Source organism: Symphodus melops, assembly GCF_947650265.1.
Source record: "Symphodus melops genome assembly, chromosome: 2".
In the NCBI taxonomy this organism is placed as follows: domain Eukaryota; kingdom Metazoa; phylum Chordata; class Actinopteri; order Labriformes; family Labridae; genus Symphodus; species Symphodus melops.
The window spans coordinates 24,124,363-24,136,784 of record NC_136692.1 but is presented as its reverse complement, the minus strand read 5'-3'; the positions used below and the strand labels follow the sequence as shown (position 1 = coordinate 24,136,784).

Here is a 12,422-nt window from a genome sequence, read left to right as displayed (position 1 = left end):
TTCTGTTAAAGGCCATTGAATTAATGTCCACCATGTCACACAGAGCACATTGACTGCCCACTTATCTTCACTGCGAGCAGACATTAGTATGCAGACACATTAGCATGTCCAAGGCTGGCTCTCGTCAGACGTTATCTAGATGAATCTAGATATTCCCCTCCTCGTACACCATTTGTCCTAAAAGCAGCAAAGCAGATGGATTGCAGGTATCAGGTTTGCTAATACATTCTCGCTCTCTGGATGCTCTGCCAGGTACTTCCCCATGGGCCACCCGGTGTCTGTCCATCTCTACTTCCAATCAGACCAGTTCCAGGGCTACCTGGTCAAGCACCATGCCACCAATCTGGCCACCAGCAAACTGGAGATGATGGAGACTTGGGTGGCACCCAAGAAAAACTTCAAGCTAACGACGCCTCCCAGCAGCACATTCAGCCGGTTGCAGTTCGCCGAGGTGAGTCAGCAAAAAGGCTTTCATGACATTTTATTTATTTTTTTTTAATTTACATTTAAGTCGCTTGTTTGGCGTGAGCCACAAACCATCAGTCAGCTATTGCCAGTGTCAGGAAATGAGACATAATAAAAACCCTAAGCACCACATACTTTTTCCTTTGTGGTGCACATAATTAGTGGTGAGATATACAGCTCATTGCTATGGTGACCTCACATTCATTGCTATGGCGACCTTGCAGAGACTCATAACAGCACATTCCCACACAATTATACTGGTAGCTGTAATGGCCTTGTATAATGTAAATTAATTGAATTCATCCAACTTTATAGGGATGAGCGCTTCATGTGCTTATTTGTTGTTTCCTAATAGAATGTCTCCTCACCTTCACACTGGAATGCTTCTCTTGATTGTCTTGTTATGTTAATCTGTGTTTCTGTTTACAACAAGGCCTGTTTAGGACACAGCAGCTTGGCTGTAATGTGACAGCCACAAAGTGCCTTTTTAAAAAGGACAAAATTAACCGAATGGATTGACCTGGATGTGGATTGACCTTTTTCTCGTGTTTATCATGCATAGCTTTGTGGGAAGAACAAATGGAAACAAACTTGTGAAGGAATTTATTTGCAATGGGTGTAGATATGGACAAAAGTTCTACACCTGGACACACCTTGGCCCTTTCTGACCTTTTTGTGCCGCCTCAAAGCGAACTGAAAGAGTTCCAGGTGTCCAGTCACCGTGCTGGTTGCTCTCACTAAACCCTGTCTGTGTGTCTAGCCTATGGAGCCGTGAGTGACAGAGAGGTGATGTGAGCTGAGGCTTTATCTGGATGCTCCGCCAAAGAAAGCATTCACTGTCTGGCACTGTGCAGTGGCTGTCAGTCAGTCGGTTTGTCCATGTGTCATTCAGAGGGAGAGCAGAAAGAGCTTAAATAAGACAGCTTGGTGTAAAACCAATAGCTCATCGTTTTTTGTCAACATAACAGATATGACCCATTATACTAAAGCTATACGCTGGTGTCTGCTAGATAAACCATATGGTTGGCTTAACAATATGTTCCTTGTCCTCCTTCAGGTATAAAGGAAGACAGATATATCTTTCTTTTCAATCCTATTCTGCCGCCTCCAAGCAGCCTTTATAGGCCTTTTACAGCATGATTTAGAGTCCCACCACTTACAGCCCACACAGTTAAAATTTGCATTTCACTTCAAGTCAAACTTGACATTGAGAGGTACATTACCATTTGTCAGACAAATCTTATACACTAGAACGGTGACTTAACTCATGGTTGACACTTTTTTCTACCATAATGTATACACGTGGTGGAGGATATACAGTTTTAGAGAACGACTTGTAGGTTCAAAATTAATGAAGCCATAATTGTATGTTTTAAAATAATTAACATAAGTCTGTTATAAAGTGAATCCACTCACAAACATTCGTTCTTTATATCACCCCAGAGACACTTTCTTAGACTTGCGCATGCATTGAGGTTGTGATGACGTGTTACTTAAATTTTACACATGTGTGTATTATTCTTGAATAAATTTGCAGTATTGGAGCCTGATAGGAGGGATTTCATTATGTTTTATTGTATACGCAATTGGTAGCAGTAGAGGGTTAACACCTCCTGTGCTAACACTCTGCAGATTTGTTTCTGATTTGAAGAGAATCCCTTCTGCACTATTTGTAATGCAAAGTTAAGCTAACCAGCGGCACACTGATGCTTCCTATTTAAAGATATATCACAGACATAAAGCTTTACATCTTTAGTGCTTTGAGTTTTCAGATGACTAGAAAAGCGCTCTGCACGCTCAAGTCAATTTACCTTTTAAATTCTTACTAACAAAAAAACAGTCATGTTTAAAAAATATATAAAGCTGTATCCGAAACCACATACTGCATTTAACTGAATGTTATTATACTGTTTGCAACATAGACTTACTCAATCATGTCTTCCCAGTCCATGCTAGGTTTAATAAGCTAGCACCAAGCTGTGTTGGATGTAGAATTAACAACAATTTCAATACAGCCAATGTGCAGCAACATAGCTTTTTGATTAATGTTTGATGACAAGTTCAATGTATTATTGTTACTTTTCTGTATGCTGCTTAGAGGCTGGCCTGTGCGTTCCGCCATTGGATAGTTGGATAGTCTGAAGGGCGGGAATGCATAATAAGGAAGTTGAGTATAATAAGTGAGCTTTTGTCTCAAATGTAAATATTATCGAATTTAAATGAGGCATTGCTAGCATGCACCAAATTGCATCCTTTGCCTTCCAAACCAGATATGTACTCAGTGTGATATTACACTTAGTATGGATAGTATGAACGTGTGCAGTTTCGGAATCAGCCTCAGTCTGTTTTGCATTACACAATTCTCAGCTTGTACCTTTTCAGCACAACTTGTCCTGGTCTGTGTCCTGCTCTCTCTGTTCTTTATCCTTCCCTCCTCAGTGCTTCACAGTCCATCTTTCTTAGCAATCATCCAGCCATCTAACCCAGAGTCCTTCAGTAGTGTAAATGGGGTCCCATGGGGAGTCCTCTGGTGCTGATAGTGAGCACCTGTGTTTGATTACCCCGACACAAAGTGCCACTAATAAGCCTCTGAATGAAGCCTCATGGGCATTTATGCCCTATGGTTTTAATCAGGACCAGATGTAGACTGGGACTGTCCTGCAATATTTAATGGAGGTGTTAGAGTGTGTGCAACGGCAAGCTGATGACATGGAGGACAGGTCTGCAGGGTTGCCAGGTCAGAAGGAAGAAATGGAGTAGAGGTGGATTATGGGATGGGGAGTGTTTTATGTTTCCTATAAAGTCAGGCAGAGGATTGAGCAGAAGATGTGCAGAGTTTATCGACATATGGGGGGAGGGTAAAACATGTATAGTGTAAGTCTTTAGCAGCTTGTCAGGTCAACATCAGAAGAAAAATAAGGGTTAACAATGGTTATGTATCATTGCTGGTTATTAGCTTGAAATGTAAGTAATTAGTTCAGGTGAGTGGAAAGTGTGAGTAAACATGAGTCTCTACTGGGAGTAATGGAAAAAGGGGGGGGAAAGGGCATAGGGTTGCTGGCTCAGCATTAGTTCCACTAGACTATATACTTCTAAGTACAGCTGTAAGTGAAAGGTCATAAGCCTGCGACTTGGTGAGCTTGATTGGGTGTTGGTCTTAAGCCAAAGCTTACTGGGTAGAAGGAGCAAGGGACAGGATGAGTGTGGAGGTCAGGGTAAGCTATAGGCTGAGGCTGAAACGGGCCAGAAGCTAATCCTTGTTTGACCCACTTTCATACTGGGAGAAGAAGTTTCCTCCTACTGTTGACTCTGTCTGTTAGCTGCAGATAGACCTTGAATGAAATCACAAAAGAAAGGTATCTAAGTCATAAAGAATCATACGATGTTCAAGCTATTAAACTTTGAGAATTAAGGCAAACTTTTAACTGAAATGGGAGCAATGCTGTGTGTGTGTGTGTGCGTGTGTGTGTGTGTGTGTGTGTGTGTGTGTGTGTGTGTGTAGGTCAAAGGGCCTCAAGCTTGCTGCATACGAATATTATGTTAGGTTAGGTCAGGTTATACTCTATACTTTGGTTACAAAGGCTTTCATTGAGCTACAATCATGAGGTACACAGCCAAGTTACAAGTTACATGTGCACCTTATGTACCACAGTGTGCACTTTGGTGTTTGGTGTTTGTGTATGTTTGTAGAGAAAGTGAAGAGCAGTATAGCTGCCACCTCGTCTGGCCTGGTACTGCTAAAAAAAAAAAAGAGGAACTTTGACTGCTGCATCAGTTGTGCATTATTAATGTTGCACTTAGTTTGTTATTGCAGAATAAACTATATGTAAGAATCAAACATGTATTGCATACATGCAGGGTCCCCTCTTACAAAATGCTTGTGAATATTGTCAGAATCCGTCTCTGCCACTGGATTACAGTGAGTTTCCTCCATCAGTACTCCCTTCAATTCTTTCAGGGAGTTAAAGTAAAACAGTGCTGCCAACCTATCAGGGATGTAGTGTTTTCCATGGAGTCAGCCTTGAATGAAAAAATGAGCTACAATGGTGCAGGACAAGAGAGTTGATTAGCAAATTCCAAGAGAAAAGTTCCGGTCCAAGGGGCTAAAATGGTAGAGGTCAGGCCAATAGTTGAGATGAGAGTGAGGTGTCTTTTACAGATGGCCAAGTAACACACACACACACACCCATTTATGCAAGTAATGTCTATTTATATTGTAAATCACAATCTCTATTCTCAGAGGATGTAATGCAGAGTCAGTTCCAGGCAGCCATTGATCTTGCAGCAGGGTGAGGCTGTGTTAATCAGCTAGCTTTGTAAGGATGAGCGCTTCCTAAAGCCGCCATCCCTCTCACATTTCTGCCAACACCCCAGACATCTTTCACTGTCAGTGCAAGTGTGTGTGTGTGTTTGTGTTGCGTGCGTGTGCATATGTGTGTGCGTGCTTCTGTGTGTGTTACCTCCTTTTCTATCACCACAATCTCCTCCATCAATCTCGATCGCTCCTCGGTCTCTCATTTTGCATACCACACTATTTTGAAATCTCTGCAATCCAACACACACAGATCACACCTCTTCAGTTACAATCTTTACCGCAGCAGAGAAGCCAATTAGCTGTATTCATCTTTCCATCCTGTTATAGTTTATTCTTTCCTCCTCTGTACTTACTTTGTGCTGTGCTTTTCTTTTCAGTTCAGAATCACTATTTTTAATATGATATCACAAGTTCAAAAGGCATAACCTGTATATCCTATAGTTTAATCAAACAAGCAGATCTGGTGTTCTTAAATTGAATTATTGTCCACCTGGTAGTGTGCATGCTTTTGTGTTATGCAGCCACAGTTGTTGTGTGGCTATTAACTCACTACAGATTTATTTGACTTTGATTGTATCTGGTCATTTTTTCACATACAGTTAAAACTCAACACCCTTTAAGGTCTTAACTCCAAGCTGACTTTCTTTAACGTGTCCATAGGCTGTGGTTTCTCTGCCTGCATATTTGAGCATGTATGTAAAGTGACTTCCTCTTTTTGGTTTGTTCACTTGATGTCTGAACTCAAGTTTTCTGTTCAGGTCAAAACTACTAAGATTACATACTTGTTCTCATTGCCTTCCTTGTCTCTTTTTATTGCTCTGAAATGTGCTCAGAGACCATAAGGGGATGCATTTGATCTTCGCCTCGGGGGGGATGTGGTCAGGTTCTAGTCATATGCCTTTCCTCAGTCTGCCTCTTACATTTCTTGTCAGAGAAACACTCAGGCAAACAGCACCAGAAACTGTGGACAGATAGACTCAAACATGTAGGAAGGAACAATCAGTCCTGTGTGAGCTTCTGCATATTATAACATTATCTAATGTATGTGTGGAGGGCTTGTGTTGGAGTGTGATGCTGTTTAATAAAATATGCATGCTGAAGATGATTTCCCATGATAATTCAGTGCAGATATTGGTTATTTTAATAGTACGGTCATATTGTGGTGCATGCAGATATAGTAACTTATTTATGATCTCTGTGCTATATGCGCAGTTGCAAGAGGGAACTCCTATAGCAGCATCTCCTCTGCCTTTTTCTGCGGCTTCTGTGCTTGTCTCGCTGCTTACCTCATTCTGTCACTCACTCCAACATTTCTCTATTCTTCTTTTCCGTTGTCAGATCGGCACAGAGTGGGACGCCAAGGAACGAATGTTCCGAAACCATGGCGGCCTGATGGGCCCCATGGACGAGACTGTGGGCATGCAGAAGTGGAACAAGGGCCCCAACGTCACCGTGACAGTAGTGTGGATCGACCCCACCAATGTCATCGCAGCCACCTACGACATTTTGATCGACGCCAGCGCTGAGTTCACACACTACCGCCCACCACTCAACCAGCCTCTGCGGCCTGGTGTGTGGAGCGTCCGCATCCTTCATCACTGGAGCCCTGTTGCTGAGATGCACTTCCTCATCGCGCCACTGGCCTATACCAAGCACCAGCCCATACGACAAGGTGAGAGAGCCATTTCTCCGTGATCTCATGAGGCGTTTTTGAAATACACAGAAGCCATTTGTCTCCACTTCATTGTAACATAAAATAACCATTGATTTTCTTATTTGTGCAATTGGCAAGCTGTACTTAGTGCACTGCTGTGCATTTCTTCAATACCAATAATGATTGATCTAAAAGTACTTAAGAAGTTACCCTTCAAGCCAGACATTTAATCAGCAGATTGAAATTCATAGTGAAATAGTGCACTGCCAGGTAAAATAAGATGTACACAGTGCAGTCCAACACGAAGCTCACCAATACAAAGCTGCATGTATTTGTGAGACACTTTGTGTTAGTTGTGTATTGTGTTTTCATTTCATTTCATATCTCCACCTCTACCACTTAAAACAAACATTTGGTTCCCACTTTAAGTCAAGCCTTAGCTGTGTGAATCAGCATGTGTGTATAGTATATGTAGTGTATGTGTTTAGAATATGGGGATGTAGTGGAACACTTTGACTAAAAAAAGAGCTTCAGAGGGTAAACGTGTCTATTGACATTAACAGCTGTTAAATACTTTCAACAGTAAGATTTGACTTCAATCAGTTTTGTTTTTGAGTGTGCCTACATGATTACTTGCAATAAATCCAAGATGGACGTGCTCATTTTAGCTTTCAATCACACCTTTTATTTGCAAAGGATCAATAGTTCATGACCAGGTTGGTGAAATGATAAGCCAGAGGATTCATACAAACCAGGCACGAAGAGAGGGGGAAAAGGAGAGAAAGAAGGCCGAAGAGGAGTGCTGTCAGACGGACACGGGGCTGGCAGCCTCCCCCTGTCAAGCTCTGGTTCTCGAAAAGATTTCAAAGCCCACTTGACAGAGAATGCTATTTCCAAGAAAATAATTTTAGTTGACGCAAATACAGTTTTGCAGACCAACAGAGCATTTGTTGTGCAGCAACGATTACAGAAAGAAAGGTTGTCTGAAGACACACACACACACACACACAAACTGCTTTGTATTTGCATTGCTGCCCTGTCTAATCAAGCCTATGGGCCTCTGCAGACATTGGTTGTTTGTCATCAAGTCACCAAATAACCTTTGTGAGCTTTTCATACACACTACACAGTGTTCAACAACAGCACACTTAGCCCTCCAAAACAATGGCACAATTAAATCAATCAGTCTGCAAAGAAAAGGAGCAAGACCATATATATATATATATATAGTTTATTGTTTAAATGATGAGAAATAAATGCAGCTTTTGTCTTGTCAAACACTGTCTGATATGTTAGACTCCATTGGATTTAGTAAGATGCAAGTCATAAACTGAAAGTAAAGCCTGCCTGACCTTTTTTACTACATCAATAAGAGGTACAATTAAAAAGAGCAGACAGAGACAGTGGTGGAAAATAAAGTCTGGCTTTTATCCGTGTGATTGAAATTGGAAATAACACAGTCTTTGTCTCACAAATGAAAAGCTACATTCATAAGTAATAAAACGCTCATTTAATTTTACATTCAGAAAGAATACCACTTGGCCCAATTGTGTGTCTCATATGACCAACAGCTTACAGGGGTTAATGATCCAAACTTCTGATTGTGTTCTCTATAACTGGCGTTATGATGTTGGTTCACAGATGTTGTGAGTCTCCTTTATTGTTGCATGTTTCTTTTAAAACACTTTTAACACAAAAGTCAAGTATTGCAGTTCTCACAAAAAAATAGGTGAATGTAACAGTCTGATAATAAATGATGGCTTGCGTTGCCCTGGCCTATTATTTGGCAACATAAAGTAATCCCATTTTATGTGCATCTGAAATCATAAAAAAACAGAGTTTTCAAGTTTCCAATCATTTAAAAAGTCAACGGTGTATAATTGGGTATAGAAGGTAAGGACCCTAACAATGTCAAGCTATCTGTGAATTGTCCCCTCCAATACTCTCGACTGAAATGTCAAATATAACACGCATGTCTGCAAATGCACTTTTAACCTGCCAAAGACTTGTCGTCTTTTTTTGGTCTCTGTCAACATTTGCTAATGCTCTCTCTTTGTCTTACATTGTCTTTAGGTCTTGACAGTAATCAATAATTAATGTGCTCTGGGGAAAAAAAACACGAAAAAAATCTGTCATCTGTAGCAGTTATAAGCCTGTTAAAACTTTGACCAATGTCTGCACTCGGTATACGTTTCATAAACCAATCAAGCCTCTCCACCCAATGCATGCAGCAGCCCCACACTCAAAGCATGAACTGAAATCCGCTTCTGGAGCAATGGCGCGAGTGAATGTAATTTATAGCTACAATTGATGATGTAATTATATGTAGTATCCTCCCTGGATATATACATACAATATATCCAGGCAGGATGCTATTTTCAAAATCATGCTAATTTTCAAAACTTACCTACCCTTCCTTTAACATTCAGTGCCCTCAGTGTCATTAAAAACTATCAGAGAAGCATCAGAGGAGAATTCATAATGTTTTTTTCACAGATAAAAACAGGTAAAGACTTGTTTTCTACACAGCTTTAAAAAAGATTTCAAATGATTACTCTGGTAAGTTAATGTCCTGACACTTTGTAATTCTGTGGAGGCAAGAAAGCAGCATAAATCTTTCATTTTTGCATCGTAATCATTACTCTGCCATGATAATGATGACAATCTTGCTAAAATGAGAAATTCATGCAGACTAGACATGTATTATTTAGAATAAATTAATAATTTATACTGTGTTTTCCTTTCCTTTTTATTAAAGGACAATTTAATGGGAAATTGGTAATATAAATACAGGAAATTAGGAGGTCGACACTTAAAATCAGTGTTACTTTTTTTTCTTTAACCATGTCTCTATCCTCTTTGGTGGTGCAAAGCAAAGGATGCTGGTCAATGTTGTCAAGAGGGAAGTTGATTGGCAGAACATTTGCACGTGTGGAGGCGAGCCCTGGCATTACAAGTCCAAATTTAAGGATAGAAGATAAGAAGCCAGCCTTACTGCTTGATCCAAATCATCATCGTAACCTGCCATTTTCAGCGTGTAGGTTTTCTAGCTTCGAGGCATTTGTTTCACATAGGAAGGGGGATTTTGAAAACGTAAAAATAAAAATGTGTATGGGGAGTAATAAAACAAATCTAAAGTGTGGAGCCAATTGCAGGCTGGCAAGCACAATCCCCAACACGTGAGTCAGAGTACATTTGGATTAAACAACGTGCCTTTAATTTATACAGAAATATCAGCTTGAATCATAAACAAATCAACCATTAAATGATACAAAATGGTTGCGTCTAAAGAGTTTTTAACTGTAGTGTATAGTCAAGAAATGATTGATGCTGTGCGTGTGTGTGCAACTGTGCATAAGTGTGCACGTGTGTGCGCTTGCTTTCTTCTTAGCTGTTCCATCCACCCACCTCTAATTTACTGCCACGTCTGGCACCAGGTCTCCCTCCTACATGCAGTGCCAGTAAAACTTTATGACGTGGACTGGCAGTAGCAGACATATGCATAAACACACACACACGTGCACACAGCACCCACTTTCAACACAGCAGAAACGACACAGATGCATGACTTCATATCACACTCTGCTCCCACTAAGCTGGCATGACTTGGGTTTGGCTTGATCGAACATCCTGGTGGAGCAGCCCTGTGTCTTTCTGTCACCAGGGCATGAAAAAGTGCTGATGTCTGCTCAGCCATGCTAGCGCCACAGTTAGAGGACCAGTGAGGAATTTAGAGCTTCACTGGAACTCAGGGTGGAGAAAGTGTTTTAAGTTTGCTGTCTTCCTGCCGAGCTTGACCGTCACAGGGAGAGGGAATGAGGGTGTGTCTGAGTATGTCAGACTCTTTCCAAAAAGTCGGCATTGCAGTGGCTTGACAAACCACATCAAAGAAAAAGATTTGGAGAGTGCAGTCGTAAAAATCAGTCCAAGCCAATTAGCAGCCAGTTAAAGTATTTCAGATAATAATGAAGCAAACCAACTCTGCTTTGATATTTTACCACTCATGTCTCCCTTTTCCCTCTTCTTCCCCTTCTGCCGTCCCCTCTCTCTCTGCCTGACCTCACGCCTCACACGTCATCTTTTTCACACTCCCTTCTCTCTTTCTCCCTTCCCACTTCTTTCCAGATGATACTCTGAAGCTCCACAACGGGCCAGCAAAGAACAGCTACATGGAGCAGAGCTTCCACGGCCTCAACCCAGTGCTTAACATCCCCGTCAGCCTGGGCTTCGTGGAGCAGGCCAAGAAGAACGCAGCCCTGACCGGTCCGGAGCTGGAGCGTTGGTTAGATAGTCTGGTGGGCGAGTTGTGGGAAGCGGCTGACATCTGTGCCGTAGGCCCGACCGCCTGTCCTGTCATGCAGGCCTGCCCCAAGAACCCTTGGAGCTCCCTGAGCCCCGACCCCAAATCCCATCTAGGAGCACCCCGCGCAAATGGGCGCATCAGGTAGCAACGAGGCCTCCAGCTGGACGGGAGGCCACGATACTGTTGAATTTCTATTTATTTATGATGCTTGATGCAGACTGGGAGAAGGCACAGTCTTCTTCCTGTGTCTCGGAATGAGAAGGAAACAAAAGAAAAGGTCTTTTTTGAGAGGTTGGTTTAGGGTGTCTGGACAGAAAACAAGCAGAATGATTTTCAGATCCTCCCACGGGGTTCCTCCTTTTAGGGGATTATGCTGGCTTTACTATTTCTGTTTCTCAGTGTATTTATTTTTCCTCTCATGGCTGAGTTCTACTGTGATCAAACATTGCAATTTTTCTGCATTTGTGTTGCTGTTGAATGAATTATGAAGACAGCTTTTAAGGCTGTACACGGGGCACAGCAGTCATGTGAGCGAGGATTGTTGACACTGGCAGGAGACAAAGTTCTGCTGCAACAAGGCCTTAGTTGTCAAACATATTGAAAACGGAAGCCTGCTATTGAATTGAATGTGCCTCATTTAGGGTATGTCAACATATATAAAAAGAAAACTATGTCTGAGTGTTCAGATACGCCAAAACTGTTGAAAAATAATTGTTTTGTAATAATTACAGTACCATATGAAGCAAATTTCCCATTTAGGAAAAACAAAAACTTTGGAGGACAAATACTTCTGCATTACTGAAAAAACAATTATTGAAATGAGTTTCTGATAGTCCAGTGATTCAGCTTGTAGATCAGTAGAATTAATCAGAAACAGCAGCACAACTTCATTCAGTTGAGTGCCTGATCAGGATGTGAAACTGCTGTGGCCGGGCTTACCATCTGCTGCAGTCACAGTGTTGAAATAATAAAAAGACAAATGCAAATCCAGAGGCCTTCTCAGAACAATTAAACATATTTGGATTATAACAGAAATGTAATATAGCCGTTGTAGTGTTCTGAATCCATGAATGCCTCATTTGTGGTTGTGGTACAATAGTATTTAAAGACTTAACATTCACATAGTAGAGTTTTCTTTGTTTTGTTTTTTTAAGTAAAAGAATCAAGATGTAGTGACAGGCAGAGGACAAGAGAGTTGATTTGTTTACCTGCCTCAAACTTGAAAACACAATTATCTTAAGTTGACCTTAAAAATTCTCATTCTTTTTTTTCTACTTTATTCCAGAAATTTTAATGACACTCTGTGTACATGATTATACATGAAGTCTGTGTGAATGGGGGGGGAGGGAGGGGGAGTCCATGAGTCGCTATTTATTTATAAGTTTATATAAATGCTGATATTTTTAGTCAGTGACTAAATAATTGCGACGCTGCCTTGGCAGCATGATACATATTTTTTTGTAAAGAAAGCCGCCTTTATTTACAAAGGCCAACACCCTAAACTTAGACTGTACCTTCAAGGCCCACATCTGTGTGTTATCTTCAGTGTTGTCCTGTCTGAATAGATCCTCTTGTCTTGGTTACTGACACGGCTGTTTGCCAAGTGCATCACAAGAGACAGTCACCTCAACCTGTGAGGTCAGAGGTCAGCTACCTGACAACCTCACCAAACAGAGAAGGTGCAC

General features: G+C 41.3%; 1 protein-coding gene across 1 annotated transcript in view; it reads left to right on the top strand.

Moving 5' to 3' along the window:
• xylt1 (xylosyltransferase I) overlaps positions 1–11,885 on the top strand; it is a 79,333-nt gene extending 67,448 nt beyond the window's left edge. Inside the window, exons 9-11 of the mRNA XM_079337353.1 lie at positions 253–451; positions 6,119–6,452; positions 10,560–11,885. Coding sequence (XP_079193479.1) covers positions 253–451; positions 6,119–6,452; positions 10,560–10,882 — 856 coding nt within the window. The 3' untranslated portion in view covers positions 10,883–11,885. The remainder of the gene's footprint in view (positions 1–252; positions 452–6,118; positions 6,453–10,559) is intronic.
• The last annotated feature ends 537 nt before the right edge of the window (positions 11,886–12,422 follow it).